At 43.4% G+C, this 16,754-nt stretch overlaps 1 protein-coding gene and 1 long non-coding RNA gene across 9 annotated transcripts in view; one reads left to right on the top strand and one right to left on the bottom strand.

Annotated features, from left to right (window-relative positions):
* The window catches only part of fbxl19 (F-box and leucine rich repeat protein 19), a 31,559-nt gene extending 17,384 nt beyond the window's left edge, over window positions 1-14,175 (top strand). For all 8 annotated transcript variants that reach the window (XM_008115392.3, XM_008115390.3, XM_008115396.3 and 5 more), the window contains 5 exons: window positions 630-1,342; window positions 6,017-6,180; window positions 6,726-6,887; window positions 7,831-8,049; window positions 8,584-14,175. In XM_008115392.3, the coding sequence (XP_008113599.1) occupies window positions 630-1,342; window positions 6,017-6,180; window positions 6,726-6,887; window positions 7,831-8,049; window positions 8,584-8,798 (1,473 nt within the window). In that variant the 3' untranslated portion in view covers window positions 8,799-14,175. The remainder of the gene's footprint in view (window positions 1-629; window positions 1,343-6,016; window positions 6,181-6,725; window positions 6,888-7,830; window positions 8,050-8,583) is intronic.
* Window positions 2,710-7,831, bottom strand: LOC134292466 (uncharacterized). Its single transcript, XR_009999711.1, has 2 exons — window positions 7,054-7,831; window positions 2,710-6,276 (listed from the first exon to the last, which is right to left on the bottom strand). It is a non-coding gene; the product is annotated as an uncharacterized LOC134292466 (long non-coding RNA).
* Window positions 14,176-16,754: the final 2,579 nt, after the last annotated feature.

Consider the following 16,754-nt stretch of genomic DNA (forward strand, 5'->3'; position numbering starts at 1 on the left):
CTCCACCACAGATTTTAACAGCTGGATGCATTCATGTAGGAACTGACACCATTCTTGTCCTTGAGACCTTCACAGTAAAAAAATAGTAATTTGAATTACCTCCAGAAATATACCGGCACCCAGTGAAGGACTCCTAATCAATTCTAACTGCCCCAATTTGTATCCTGAACCAGCTGGAATTTCAGAATTTCCTAGACAAACCTGCATATAACTCACGTACAGTAATCTAACATTGTACATTATTAAGGCATGAATAATTCTGACCAGATCATACTGATCCCAGACTTGTGGGAACACAAATCTGACCGATCTGGAATATTTTATTTACTTATGGGGTTCCAACTATGACTTGGTTGTATGTCTTTCACATATTGGAGACAAAACAGATAGCAACTGAAGTTTATATGAGCAGACTAAATACAGAAATCTTAAGGAATCCTCATCCTATTGTAAATATTGTCTTAAAATGAATATCTAAAATATTGTCAGTTCCAAATTAGAATTACCTGCTGAAGGAGACTAGTTTGGCTCCATCTCTTTTGTCTTTACACAAGTAAGCAAATCTGTAATTAATTCAATGAGAACAATTAAATAAATTAAATGACGATAATTCCTTCCTTTCCTCCCAGAAACCAAAGGTCCCGCCAGGCCCTTTGGAGTCCTCAGTCCAGTCGGACAAGTCCCATCAGAGGGAGAAGCTGGAGCGCTTCAAGCAGATGTGCCAGATGCTGGAGCGGGTGAAAAACAGCAGCAGTTCTAGTTCCAGTTCGGACTCGGACTCTGATACGGACTCTCGGGGCTCGGATGGCTCCAGCGGAGGGGTGTCGAGCCGAGCGGCCTCTCCAGCCACCCGTTCCCAGCGCCTGGCTGCCTTGGGCTTCAGCGCCAGTGAGGAAGATGAGGAAGACGAAGAGGATGAAGAAGAGGGCGGGAGGCGCAATGGTGGCTCGGAGACGGCACGGAATGGCAAGCAGCCCAAAGCTCGGGGGAACTCTCAGGAGAAGGAGAACAATCATCGTCCGTCCAGCCGGGGGAGCGAGCGGGCTAAGCAGCAGGCGGGCGGGCGCAAGACGGGCCGTCCCGCTGGGCAGACGGGGCTCCGCATGGTGGCCCGGACTCAGTTCCTCAACTGGCCCCTGGTGCCCTCCCCTCCAAAGCCCCTGCTGCAGCTGGAGCGGCATGTGGTCCGGCCTCCCCCCGACAGCCCTGAACCTGACTCCCTTCCTTTGGACAGCGGCTCCGACCACATCATGCAGCGGGACATTTGGTTGGCAGTCTTCCAATACCTCAGCTATCGAGAGCTGTGCGTCTGCATGAGGGTGTGCCGAACGTGGAGCCGTTGGTGAGTGGCATGCTCGCATCCGGGGTGGTGTGGCGCCTCCTCTGTCCCACTTCTAGAGAAGGGGAAACGGATGGCACTGGGGAGCATCAGAAGTCTCTGGGAGCAGAAAGGAGGGGGCTGATGTCCTGTGGCATTTGTTCCCAACAATTTTCTCTTGAGAGTGGTTCTGCATCAACGTTTTCTCTGGCTCACTGTTTTATTACTAGTTTCTGCCAGTCCTGTCAGATATAAGCTGGGTACATCTGTGCTCACGTGGCACTCAGCTTGCCAACCCTATAAACAGAAATGATAATAAGAATGAGAGGTGCAGAGGGAGAAAAGTGAGTGATCCCAGCATGAGTAGTTGATCCCATGCTAGCAAATCAAACTTGGATCTATGGTGGGTTGAGAGCATGTGTATTGTACAGTTTGTCCAAGTTATTGCTTAGCGCTTTGAAACAATGATCTGCACTCTACATCTGCATGTTTAACCTTTATGGATTTAATTTAATATTCTCTCTCTAGTAGTCTAGGATCTCCAGGGCAGGGGTTGGCCATTGATTCACCCTGGAGAACCTAGAGATTCCTAGAGAAGTGTTATCAGGCAAAAAGGTGGGGTTTTTTTTGTGGTTTTTCCACTTGCATGTGGGTCCTGCCCTCTAATCTGTGTGAAAGTGGAAGGTCTACTGTATATCAAAGGACTCTTGGTAATATATTAAGGAACGTATTGTCCAAAAAAGGAACTAGACTAAGCTTTGGTGTTGGTAGCTATTATTAATAACAACAACAGCAGGACCAATAATTCATTTATATGCCACTGTTTACTTCATAGTGGACGACAGGCAGTTTCCACAGTATTAATGCCGCTTAACGTGCATGTATGTTATTTTGAAGTACAATTTTCAAAGTGGAGTGAAAGCCTTTTAAAGTCCATTAAAAGCAGAAGAAACATATCAAAGTATTAAAAGTCCATTGCAATCAATTCCTAGAAATCAGGACAGAAAAGCTTTCCATTTTCCAGAAGAACAGAGATAGAACAAATTGCATGGCATCTAGGCAACCAGATTGACTAGAATTTAAGTGGCGCTGTTGCACTTTTTCTCCCCAGCTTGACCCCCACCAAATGCCCCTTGGGGCAGATTTGAAAAGTGGTGACTGGCCCAAGGCCATCATGCTTGATGTGTGACTCAGCTGGATGTGTGCCTGGTCACTTGGTCTTTGGAGGTATTGGAAAAGGCTTTTCTGCAGAGTAGGATCATTGTTGTGCCACATAGCCTTTTTCAGAGACTGCTGGTAACAAGAGCAGGTAGTACCCTGCATTGTGATCTTAAGAGATTTGGGAAAGGGAGAGAGAAAGGAGGACAAATCATTTGTGTTAGCCAAGGCAGTGAAATGTGCTGTCATTTATTTTGTATGTGGAAACAAAGTCTTAACAGCAACAATGAGATATGTATCCACTTTTATTATTCATTATTCTTACTTGATTTAATTGTAACCTGTCCTTTTTCCAATCCTGGGACTGAGTGGGTGGCAAAATTTTAAAGAGATACAGTTCAAAGAGGTTATCAATGAAAACATATAACAATGTAAAATATAATCATACTGTCAGTAGATCTAAAATGTATTCATTAAAAGTCAAGAGTGATACAGCACCAACTTGCTAAAATTAAAGTCTACTTCTGCTGATGGAGAGAGCCAGGCAAGAGAGAGTTCCAGACCCTGGGAGACAGCCATTGGGAAGGTTCTCCCACATTTGTTATTAAATGTGCCAATGAGGTACATAAGATGAGGGTGGCTTTCCCCCCTCAGGAGAATGTGGTTCTCTTCATATTTAAACTGTCCTCTTTCTGCAGCCTTTTATCAACCCAATGTCCTTCACTATAAAGCAAGAAACAAGAGTGATACAAAACAATGAATGAACATCCTTAAATAGGTAGTTCCTAGAGACCTGTTAAAACAAAACAAAACAAGAAGTCTACATTTGCTGATAGTACACACTGGACTAGACTCTAATAAAAGATTTCTGAAGCTTCGGGACATCCACCGAGAAAGTCCTCTCCCACATTTGAATCAAGCATGCTAATGTGGGGCATAATATGAGAAGGACATCTCCCTAAGGCTCCAGGTGCTTGACCGATTCATATGTGAGAATATGGTCCTTCCTGTTCAAATTCTTTCAACTTTCTGCAGCTGCCCATCAACCCAATGTCCTTTAGGCAAATTGAACTATAAAGCCCATATTCTGATGTACTGCTTGGGGTGTAGTCCAATGCATTTGGGTTGCTTCTCCTTCAGGAAGGCTGATTTATGCTCTGTTTCCAACTTGGATGGACACATATTAGATGCCAATGATCTTGTTTAGCAATGCAAAGGCTTGTTGTAAAAAGCATGATTCAAGGATGGTGCTAGTATACAATCTTAATATAGAAATGCAAAGCTGGGGTGTGTGTGAAACAATTCCCACTTGGTGGCTGCCTAAAATATTTGCAGTAGTTGCCTTTGGGGCCACCGTACTGTGCAAAACAGTGAACTATGTAGATGTTGGCAGGAGAGATTTTCTTCATACCACTTCATAAAAGCCCCACAGCCCTAAGGGGCAAGCAGCTGTGCATTAATGACTTATAGTAGCTCTTTCTCATCTATATGCTGGAGTAAGAATTCTTTGATATCGTCACTGTCAAAATCTAAAAGTAGACTTCCTCCTCCTCCCTGTTTTGATTATTTTAACTGAGCAGGAAACATCTGCCCTGTGGGAGCCCTCCACGCCCTTAACAACTGTGAACTGAACTCACTTGAATATATTGATACTGCAACAATACCACTGCTTTCTTTCCATGCACCAGAAGAAAAATCTATCCCCCATACTGATTCTCAACACTGTGTGAAATTGTTTGCCTCTTCCTTTTACAAGCAAAAGCACAATTATGTAAGAAGAGCAATATCATTTTGATTTTATATCCCTCTTTTATCCCAATAAAAGACCAAAGGTAGCTCAAACATGGATTAAAACAGATGTGCACATAGAAAGAGATTATGATAAAACTGTTTTTGAAAATGGAATAAATTATGCTCTTAAAATGTCACTAATTTGAAACAATTTAAAAGCATTTAAAGCATAGCTTTTCAAATTGTGTGTCACGACACATTTGTGTGTTGGGTGCAGAGTATAGGTGTGTCATGAAAATGAAACACAAATTGACAAACATTTTGGGAATGTATATCACAGATCATATATTTTTTTTAAAAATTTAAATGAAAGGTTTTAATGAGATACGTTTTTAAACAATATTTTTACTGAGTTTCAAGAAAAAAAGAGCATACATCACCAAGGAGGATAAAGAAAAAGGACATATTTAAACCAAACACACATAACATAGTCGAATTAAATAATAAAAATAAAGATATTCCTTCAATGTCTTGTCTAGACTTCCTTTCTTCTCTTGTGAGGTAGAGGTTCTTCCTTAATCTTCTTGCTTTCCATTTCATAAAAATAGAGCTGGAATACCTAATGTTTTTTGTTTTGTTTTTTGTTTTGTTCACAGAGACTACTACTGCTTCCTTATTTCCTCTAACTTAAATGTTTTTTAAGACTTTTATAGTCCTTTTTATATCAATATTCACTATTCCCATAAATTCCCCACTCATGTTTTATTTCTTGGTTGAAATTTTTACCTTTCCTGCTATTAGACATATTCCTTAAAATATTTTCCCCCTTTCTCTCACTCTTTCCTCACTGTTTAGAGAGTGGTCCCCTTCATTATCCTTGTTCAGTGGTTCTCAACCCGTGGGCCCCCAGGTGTTTTGGCCTACAACTCCCAGAAATCCCAGCCAGTTTACCAGCTGTTAAGATTGCTGGGAGTTGAAGGCCAAAACATCTGGGGACCCACAGGTTGAGAACCACTGTCCTAGTTTCTTTGTCCATTTGCATCACTTCTCTTAATTTCAGTTGCTAGTCATGGATGGAAGTTACTTCAGTTATTTTCCAGTTTTTTGCAAGTACTATTCTTGCAGTTGTGATCAAATACACCTTTATTTTCCTTGTAGGTTTATTAATTAGTACATATATCACGTTGAAAAGACACAGCATAAATTCTAGTTCTAATTGTAAAATTTCAATACCATTTTCATTACATATGGTAGGGGATACCTTTCTCTTTCAGATTTCCAGAATAAATCTTTCCTGGTTTTATATCTTTTAGCTGAGCTCTTTATAGCAATTTTCTTTAAAATCACTATAATGGAATATGTTGTGTCCCCAAACATTTCATTATTATAATTTATGTATGTGTCCATATCTGTTATAAGAGATTAGTTAACCTCTGGTTTGCTAGTAAAACTCAGTTCCTGTGTCATGAAATGATACATGTCTAAAAAGTGTGTCACCAACATAAAGTATTTGGAAAGCTCTGATTCAAAGTATATTAAATAGAGTCAAGAGAGTGTAGCCCTTCAGATGTTGGTTCCCCCCCTCCCCCATTGCCAGGCTGGCTTGTATTCTGGATATTGAGTCCAATAGCATCTGGAGGGTTGCCTCATTTTGCACCCTTGTTATAGCATAATGAGCAGACATTTTAAGTTATAGTACAGATTTTCTCTCCTTCCTCCTTCTCCCATATGTATAGTCTCTTGCATGCTGTCTCTGGCTTGCTGAATTGATTGACTGTTTCCTCTTTACTGGTCTCTGTCCCATTCCAGGTGCTGTGACAAGCGGCTTTGGACACACATTGACCTCAGCCGACGAAAATCCATCACTCCCTCCATGCTGAGTGGCATCATCCGCCGGCAACCAGCCAGTCTTGACCTTAGCTGGACCAACATTTCCAAGAAGCAGCTAATGTGGCTTCTCAACAGGCTGCAAGGTATTGTGGAGGAGAAAAATGGGTTGGCCAGGCTGTGTGTGTGCTTTATATTCTGAATTTCTCCCAGCATGGAATCCAAGGCAACTTCCAAAAATGCTAAAATAAGATGTAGTAAAGAAGTTAAAACATAATCATAGCACTCCAGTTGGTACAGGTTTATAATCATAAAGCACCGCAGCAGCAGCAAGTGGACCAAGGGAAGGAGGGACAATTGTGCCCAATCTCCTTTAGGACAGGAATATTGCGCGCGGGGGGGGGGAGATAGATTTAGATCTTATCTGAATACTATATATGTGCATGGCTTTAAACTTGTTTTAATTAGCTGTTAGTCTGTTCAAATTCTGTTTTACTTTTTCATTTTTAAATTGTTTTAATGTGTTTAAATTTATTTTCTGAGGTGCCAGTTTGAGTATGTAAGCCCGAAATCACAACATTGGCGTAGGAAGGAAGTTCAAACTGAGAATTAGTTGCACATTTTAGAGGAGTTGTAGGGCTGGTTCTGATGTTCTCTTTCCATTCATGTACTGCCTCCTACATCTTTGCAGGCCTTAAGGAGCTCATTCTGACCGGCTGCTCTTGGTGCTCTGTATCGGCGCTTAGCACAGCCAACTTCCCTTCCCTGCGGCTTCTAGATTTGCGTTGGATCGAGGACATCAAGGACTCCCACCTCCGTGAGCTGCTCTTGCCTGCCACAGATGCTAAGCCAGGTAAAAAGCGGATCTAGCAGGAGATAGTAATGCTTTCCATAAAGCATTATTATTATTATTATTATTATCATTATCATCATCATCATCATCCTTATTGGACCAGATTGGAGGGGAGAATTCACTATTACACATTTTAAAGACCCCAGTTAACATGGCTACTGCTTACCTGCTGTGATAAATCCAGTTTGGCTGTGCAGTCCCAAACCTCTTAGCACTCACTTTGCCATTTGAGCCCAGATCTGACAGCCAGGCCACAACATGACCACTGTAAATGGACATGTTGATCAGCGGGTTTGGGGTGATAATGCATGGCTAGTTTTCCTTGTTAATTATTATATTAAAACATCCAGACCCAAATTCACGAAATAAAATCAGTAAAGACTTCTAGTATATAAAATAAAACATCTGGCATTATGCGGGTTTCACACATAGTATGCAGTAACTGTCAGGTTTAAAGAAAGTAACACTTTTCTCTGAATTCTCAACATTATTCCATATTCTCAGCTTCTTCAAGACCCAGTTCATGTCTTTTGCATTCTTGCCTTCCCAACTGCCTTTTTTCCTATTTATACCTGACCCCTTATGTCTCTCTCACTGGCCCTGTCTATCCTTCAGCACACAAGCCTGAAGGTTATATTCTTTACCCCATAGTCTGCCTTCCAGCATTCCATGGGGTGCTATTAGTAGCTTGTTTTTAATTGCTCTATGTTTTACTGTATTGTATTTTTGTTTTATTGGCATTGAATCTTTGCCAGATCTGTAAGCCGCCTTGAGTCCCCTCGAGTGAGAAAGGCGAGATAGAAATGACGTAAATAAATAAAAAAATAAAATCCACAGCTTCTTATTTCACACATTCCTTTTAGTGATTGTTACAATCCATCTCCCAAAGCACACTCCCTCTTGGCTCACTTGGTCTGATCTTTTCTTCCTTCCACCATGCCAGGCCAGACCGATAGTCGGGGCCGGCTTCAGAATGTCTCTGAGCTGCGGCTCTCTGGGCTGGACATCACAGACTCCTCATTGCGCTTGGTGATCCGGCATACCCCTCAACTTGCCAAACTGGACCTGAGCCACTGCAACCATGTGGGCGACCAGTCTGTTAACCTGCTGACCGCTGCTAACTCTCCACTCCGAGAGACCCTTGCCGAGCTCAACCTCACCGGTAAGTTTAACCACAGAGACAGGGTTGGTGATGCCTCTCCCTCAAAGCCATTCACAATTCCCATATCTCCTGTTTGTCCTGGTTCCAACCCTTAGTTGGCCTTCAAGAAAGTCCTGAAATTAGTTTTCCCCAACTGTTTTGTCTGGGTGTGATTATCTGCCTTCAAATTGCATGTCAACATGGCAGTCCCATGGATTTCATAGGACATCCTTAGGCTTGCCATGGTCTGCCTCTAAAATGTCACCTGCAGCCCCTAGTGATCTTTCCAAGTACTAACCAAGCCTGACCCTCCTTAACATCCGATGTAATCCAGGTGCCTTCAGGGTATTACGTTTTTGAAGTTATTCTTTGCTCATTGGGTTTTGAAATGTAACTAATTATATTACTTTAAAAGGTGCAAAGGAATCAAATAGCACAGTACTGAGAGTATGATGTGTCACTCCACAGATCAGGATCATATTATATTAGCAAAACATGAGTTGCTTTCTAGACTTAGTAGATTGTTGACCTGTCTGCCCCTTCCTTCTCTCGCAGGATGTAACCGGCTGACGGATCAGTGTCTGCCCCTTTTCCGCCGCTGCCCACGCCTTTCCCGCATTGACCTCCGCTCTTGCCACCATGTCACCCCTGAGGCCTGTGCCCGCTTTGCTGAGGACTCGGTCACCAACAGGGCCTCGGTCCCCCCTGCCCCTGCCTTGGCACCTCCTTTCCGCTGCCCCGAGGAGAAATTGCTGCTGAAGGACAGCTAATACCCGCCTTGGGGTGGAGGCGCGGGGAGACTCTGCCTCACCAATCAAACAACCGGACACGGACTCTGAGAGAACCTTTTTACTTAAAGCCATGCACTGAACCGGAGTGGCGTCTCCACCCCCAGCCCCCCTTGAGCGTGCGGCACAAGGGCAAGGAGATGTGCTCCCCTGACCCATCGGGCCTGCCGCCGCTGCAGGGCTGGTCGCCTTTTGCTCCATCGCTTTGTTCCAGGACAGAGCCACGGAGTAAGTGGGGCCCAGGTAGCCTTGTTGCTTTACAATGCTGGGAATGGTGTCTTCCTCCCACCATGCGCTGCGCCGTCTTTTTCTCTCCCCATCCCTGAAAACATCAGTCTGGGCTGCAATGGGTACCACGACTCCCTCGGGATGGCTGCGGCAAGGTGGGCAGGAGCTTGAAATGCTGGCTCAGGAGGAAGGCAGCTTATTGTATGGTGTTGGATTATTATTTTTCTCATCCCTTCCTTGATGCAAATGTGCACTCCAACTTCATCCATTCCCCACCACCGCACATGCTGCCTTTATGATTTTGAAAGTGTGTGTGAGTCTGCCTGTCTGTACGCCTGTCTCACTTTCCTTTCCCTCCATGTTTTCCCCAATGTTCACTTTCAGTGTGGCTTTTTAAAAGGTGGTGGTGGGGGCCCAGGCAGCTGATACTTTGATTCCTCACCCCGCCTCACTACATGCCCACTGAAATGCCGTCCACACCACTGCACATATCCCTCTCCCACTGCAGTATGTACGCTTTGGGTTGCCATGTACATAAGGGTTCGGTTCCCTGGATGCCCCAAAGCCTTGCTCTCTGGATACATTCCCCTTTTCCTCACATCTTTCTACTCCTGTATCCCACCCAACCTCTTGGCTGATCTGAATGTTCAGGTATCTTGACACATGTGCCTGACCTGTGCACAAATTGCGCTCGATCACCAAAACTGGTAACACGCACACACTGCAATCCATATGTACACTGTCTCTGCTGCTATATTGTTTACACAAAAACGTGGTGTGCACGTGGACATGCGTGCAAAGGCACATGCATGAGTGGGCCCTCCAACAGTTGCTCGGCCCTTCGCACTCACCTTTTCACCTCCCATTTGTATTTCTTGTCCACCTCGCTTCCATTCATGCTACATGCATTCAAAAACCTTCATTGTATACTCAGTGCCACAGAAGTATGTTTCAGAATCACTTCTGAGTTTCCACATCTATGTTTTGTCTTCATATGGAGACTTTATGTCTGGCCTATCTGTGGACACTCACAGGATTTTTGTCCCCTTTTGTTCTGCCTGTAGAACCGTCCTGAATAGAGTGAGCAGAACTTATCTTTGAACATCATCCTGATATTGTTTCCATACTCATACATATAAGAAGGGATTCCTGTTTTGTAAAAACCCGCTCCTTGTACGAGTAAACTTGCACATTGTATAGAATGTGACACTAAACCTTTCTGTATTAACATGCAGGTAATGTTTTCTCAAGAAAGACCCAGTGGGGAAAAATAGGAAACCTTTTTCCTGTGAGTCTCCTCTGTTTTGCAGTTTGAAATGGCGCAGTCCATTTTATTCTCATTCTACTGTATGTTTTAGACCACTCCTAGGGATGCTTCTTAGGTATCCTCTACAGAGCAGTTAAATCTGGGAACAATTCATTCCTATGTTCTTGAAGGCCAGGTGTGGTGGGGTGGGGGCACACCATACTATTTTGTGAGTTCTCCCCCTTTCTGTTTTGCTTCTGACAGAAGTCAAAAATGAGCACTCTGGGCATAAATGATGTACATCAGCACATGTGTGCAACATGTCCATTCTCTGCCTGCTGTCCTCCAGTCTATCTTTATACATTTCCATTGATCCCTCATGATCATATATAGGCACTTCTACCTGCAAGTCTACTCCCGTAGCATTTTTATTCCCACAGACACACTCACGTTATCTTCCCACCTGCAACACCTATTTCCTCCCTCTCTGACCCCAAGGTTGTGTGATTGTGCCAGCGCTCTTTACCAAATTCCACTTTCCCTCCTCCTTCCTCACAAAGCCTCTCCTTGAAGCAAACAGGGTTGAAGCGAGGATGGGTTTAGCATGTTGCCTCACTATCTTTTCTTTTTTGCTCTGTTTACTTATGTTTTCTGACCTCATCTTGGGAGGTAAATGGCAGCTGTCTTGTTCCGGCTCTGTGGCTTCAACTCTCATATCCCTCCCCCCATTCTCTTTTTGTTTAGTTGTTTGGGTCCATAAGCTTTAAAAAACCACTGTTTTGGAAACTGGTGGAGGGGGGTAAGTAGAAGATAATGGGACAATGGGACAGGGCCAGGCCTGGTCTTTAATTCTGCCTGCCCTTTGCCCCCAGTTTCAAACTTGAACCCCCCTCCTTTTATTTGTGTGTGTGTGCGCGCATTTGTGTGTGTGTGTTTTTTACTTTAATGGAGGTGGAAAGAGAAATACTGTAGAAAAAGGGTGCAAAAAGAATGTCCCGGATCGAAGCTGTTATCTGTCCTTTTACTCCTTCTGTTTGTAGGTGGAATTGCAAGGTTAATACAGCTCTTCCCCCCACCCCTTCCTTTTTTCCCTATTTCCTGTCTAGTGTCCTCTTACATGTTTCCTTCTCATCTCCATATTTCTTTCTTATTGACTTGCTAGATGGAACAGAGATTGAAGTTCAGTGGCTTTCCAAGGGGAGCAGTGAGTGGTGTGGCAAGTAATAGAAGGTTATCTGGATTCACAGATTGACCACCCCCAGAATATTTTTCCACTCCAGTCTTTCTCATTAAAACGATTTCCCAGAGTCTAGGCTCTGAAAAACCCCTTTTCTGGCCTTTTTCTCTTCTTCTTCACCTCTTTTCTCACTTCTGCCTCCCACTGTCTCTAACCTGGACTGTCAGGGGGCACCAGGAAGAGTCCATTCTGCATGTTGGGATTTGGGAAGAGGGCGAGATGGTGTGAGACTGGCTTTCAAACTGGTAACCATAACTTTTATAAAATATATATATATACTTGAACGTTCATTTATTACTAAAGCATTACTTGAAAAACGCAGCGATCGGTCGTGGAATCAGAGGCGAGGTTTTCGGTGGTTCTTTTTTTTTTTAAGCTTCTGTTGGGTGCTCTTTTTTATTGTTTAAAGAAAATTGGTTCGGTTTAATTGTGTTTTTTTATTATTATTTTAATTTTTATTTGTCTGATGAAATAAAAAAAAATCCTTCCCTCTCTCACTCCATTAGCCAAAGAGGGCCAAGGAATCTTTCCTTTCTCCCCAACTGCCCCCCACTTCTGGACTTTCTCCTTCCTTAGTCACCCTGTTAGAAGTTCCTAAGAAGAAAGTATTAAGCATTTGAGAAGTGGGGAAGGTGGCAGAGACTTTGGGGTAAAGATATGATAGAGATGGGGGGGTCTATCATCATGGGGAGGGAGGGGAGAAATCCAATAGGCCTTTCCGTATCCTTAAAATGTTGACTTCCCTTCGGGCACAGCGTGAATATGTACTGTATTGCCTTCCTTCCCTTTGGTGTCTCCAGATCTACACACTCCATGGTGCAAACCACAAACGTGGGTTGAATCGCACTAGAGCAAACCCCTCTTTCCAGCTAAACTTGGCTCTGAACTGTCAAATTCCCCCTCTGTCAGTTTCACTGCATTTGGGATGGAGGGCAGCAGAGAACAAAAGAGTAATATTTATATAGGAGGGGGATCGCATTCCCTGTGCCATGGTGACCCATCCTTGCCTTTCCTTCTGCCAAGGATGGTGATTCAATAGGGTGCTGTTTCATACATATCCTTTAACATTTTTTGTTTAATCTTCCTTTTGAACGACTGTTTTAACTAAGAAAAGAAAAGAAAAATACCTCAGGTTTAAAAAGAAATGGTAAAGAACAAAAATATCATCCAAGGGTCTCTTGACTGCATAGACTGCTGCTTTGAGGGGGGAAGGGAGGAGGACGGACCAATTTGGGGGTGCTATCCATGGCCAGAGATACGGTTTGGACCCAAGGGGTGCAGGCAATGAAATCCCCCTTTCTCTGCTTCCCTCCCCTACACAGGTTTTCCCACTTTACAATCACTGGAAAGGCATCCCCTCATTGACATGTAGGTAACCGTCTCTCGGACACAAAGGGACTGGTCCTAGAATGGTACAAGGACACGGAGAAATGTCTCCTCCTGAAATTCTCTTCTTGCCCCTCTATCCTCTCTGAGATGTTAGCCTTCAACAAATGCTCCAAGGTCCCCCCTCTCCTCTATCTGGTCTGCCACGGCATGTCTCTTAGACACACTACACCAAATGCAGGGCCTGAACACACTATAACACAGGTACCAAATGGGGCTTTCCCTCAACTTTGCAAATCGGTGCTATATTCTCCCCTCTCTTCTTCTCCTCCACAGGAAAATACTCCCAAGCTTTCTCCTTCTCCATCTGGTCTGGTCTGTCATGGCATGTTTCTTCGACACACTACACCAAACACGGGGCCTAAACACACTATAACACAGGCAGTAATACTGACTCCCCACCCCCCAATTTTAGTAGACTAGTACTATATTCTTCCCTCTCTTTTCCTCTCCATGCAAAATGCTCCAGGGTTCCCTCTCTCATCTATCCGATCTGCCATGGCATGTCTCTTAGACACACTACACTAAACACAAGGCATAAATATGCTATATTACAGATATCAAATGGGACTTTTCCCCAGTTTAGCAGACTAATGCTATATTCTCATTTCCCTGCTCCCGCTCAACAACTAACTGCTTCAAAGTCCCCGTCCCCCCCAAGTCTGCCATGGCATATCTCTTAGACACGCTACACCAAACACAGGGCCTAAACAACACATTATAACAGGTATCAAATGGGCTTTCCCCCAATTTAGCGGACCAGTGCTATATTCTCACTGTCTTAATACTTGCCCCCCAATTCTTCATGCCTCACAGAACTTGAATCACACAGGTGCCCACTTCTTACCCATCCGTTGAGACAGCTTTGCGGGGAGGGAAAGGGAGTAAATATAAAAAGGGGAGGGGAAATCTGGTTTGGAGCAATGTGTCTTTGGTAGTGTTCAATCAAAACACCTCCTTCCCGGCCTTTTGGGACTGTTGGGGCTTTGGGGGGCGGGGGCAGGATTCGGGGGGCCGCAAGAACAGGTTCCGATCTGAATTTCAGGGGTTCTGTTATTGTACAATAACTGTTTGCTATATAAACAAAACAAAATCTTTGAAAAAATGAAATCTGTGTTTTGGTCTTAAAAGCCTGTTTTTGTTTTATTTTGTTTTGTTTTGTTTTTTTAATACCCCCTCTCCCACCTGCCCTCCTTTGGTTTTCTTTTCATTTTTGTTTAAAGAAAAATGTTGCGAATAAAACATGTTGGGGTTTTTTTTAATTATTTTTTATTTTTTATTTCCAATGGGTTCTATTTTATGGTTTCTGGAAATGTGTTTTATAAACTCTCCTTTTTGGTTTTTTCAGAGGTTTTATTTTGTTTTCCTTTTTTTTTCTTTGTGCCGCCAACATTCCCAGACAAACGGGGTTCATGGAGTTACACTCCATAGGGGAAAGGTGGGAATCACAAAGCAATCTGTCAGACAAGTCCTAGTTATTCTCACCATTCATTATGATGTCTAGAGTTGCTGGGAGTTGCAGTCCCGCAGCATCTGGAGGGTTACTACTTCCCACCTCAGTCAACTCAAGATCACTCTTAGTATTCTAAAGACCTAAGGCAGGCATGGGCAAACTTCGTCCCTCCAGGTGTTTTGGACTTCAACTCCCACAATTCCTGCCCTCAGGCCCCTTCCTTTTCCCCCTCAGCCGCTTAAGCGGCTGAGGGGGAAAAGGAAAGGGCCTGAGGCCAGGAATTGTGGGAGTTGAAGTCCAAAACACCTGGAGGGATGAAGTTTGCCCATGCCTGCCTTAAGGGCACCAGATCCCATCTGCTCTTGGAAGCTAAGAAAGATCAACCCTGATTAGTACTTGGATGGGAGACTGCTAAGAAATACCAGTGCTATAGAAGAAGGAAATGGCAAAAGCACTTCTTAACTATTCCTTACCTAAGTAAACCCTCTCCAAGTACTAACCAATATTGACCCTACTTACTTGTTGGAGCCCCCGGTGGCACAGTGGGTTGAACTCTTGTGCCAGCAGGACTGCTGACTTGAAAGTTGGGTTGCTGACCTGAAGGTTGCCGGTTCAAATCCAACCCAGGGGGAGTGCAGATGAGCTCCCTCTTATCAGCTCCAGCTCCATGCGGGGACATGAGAGAAGCCTCCCACATGGATGGTAAATACATCAAGACATCCAGGCAATGTCCTTGCAGACAGCCAATTCTCTCACACCAGAAGCGACTTACTGTTTCTCCAGTTGCTTCTGACACACAAAAAAACCCCTACTTAGTTTCTAAGTTCAGATAGGATCTGCTGCCCTTAAGATATTTAGGATTTCCAATAAGCCAAGGAAATGGCATGATAATCAAACAGGCTTGAATCACATCTCCTTCCAAAACGACTCAAAAACTCCTTTTTCTTTGTCACGTTTCTTAAAATCTGTCCACTTTAGCCTTTTCGATCCTTTCTTCCTTCAGTTTTAAACTGGCCATTGTTTTGTTTTTAAGCTAGTTTTTCTTCAATTTTCCATCAAGTATATTTTTAGGAAGTTAATTCTTACCATGAATTCTATGTAAGTCTGATTCAAAGATTTACAGTATTTACTACTTAGCTGCTTGAATATCCTGCCATTTCTTCAGAGACCTTAAGGCGGTGTTATAGAGCTGTCCCTCTCACTAGTTTTGTCTTCACATCAACAACTCTGTGAGTTAGTTCAGGCGGAGAGTGTAGCTGACCCAAGTTCATCCAGTGAGATTTATGGCTCAGTTTGAGGCTTTGATCCAAGATTTCCCTTGTTCCAGTTAAGTATTCCAGTCGCTATATTTTGCCTAGCTCCCCTGGGAAAATGCTTCATTTGTTAACTCATAGTGTTCATAAATACAACTGCAGTCTGCACATACAACAGAATAAGGTAGGGATGCAATAGCAAGAGAATGACTTCACCATTCATATTATACACAAGAAATGCAAACACAATTCTACCTCTGTTAAAAAACAAATCGAACATGTAAACCTCCCTGTGAACTCCCTGAGGGATTAGTTTTCTATTTTCTGAGAGTTTTCTACTTGATGGAAGTATTTGGGATTTTTATAACTCCATCTGCCATCTGAAATATAGTATACAGTCGACCCTCCATTCTACAGCTTGAAAATAGATTTGGTGGAAATTCCAAAAAACAAAGGGACACAATTCCACAGATTTTTATATCCACAGAGGAAGTGATGTGTGTCTTGGAACCAAATTCCAGCACAAACCAAAAACCTACTGCAGTCTGGGTTGCTGTAAGTTTTCCGGGCTGCATGGTCATGTTTCAGAAGCATTATCTCCTGACATTTCACCCTCTGAGGTTGCCTGCCATAGATGTAGATGAAACATTAGGAGAGAATGCTTCTGGAACATGGCCATACAGCCTGGAAAACTCGCAGCAACCCAGTGATTCCAGCCATGAAAGCCTTTGACAAACTACTGCAGTCTATTGTAGCAGTTTTGCATTCTACAGGTGAGGTCTACTGTGAGTCTCATTTCAGTAGCTCGGGAGAAAAAGTTGTGGATGGTGTCAAAGTTCCTGCCACTGCCCATGATGTTTGGGGGATTTGGTAAATTATTGTTCAAAACATAACCTTTGTGCATTTGGCTCCAGCATCTGGCCTCTACCCTTTCCGAGCTTTCTAAGCAAGCCTCTACTTCCTGCCTAATTTCAGTGTGGGGAATATGCACAGCAGCTTTATATTGCATACTCCTTGACAGCTATGCACCATTTGGGGCTGGATCAGATGTGACATGGGAGAGAGCTTTTAAAATGGGGTATGTCTTAGAATTGCAGATGCTTTTCCTATATATTAATAAAAACATTTTTTCCTG

The sequence above is a fragment of the Anolis carolinensis genome, chromosome 6 (genome assembly GCF_035594765.1).
Source record: "Anolis carolinensis isolate JA03-04 chromosome 6, rAnoCar3.1.pri, whole genome shotgun sequence".
NCBI lineage: Eukaryota > Metazoa > Chordata > Lepidosauria > Squamata > Dactyloidae > Anolis > Anolis carolinensis.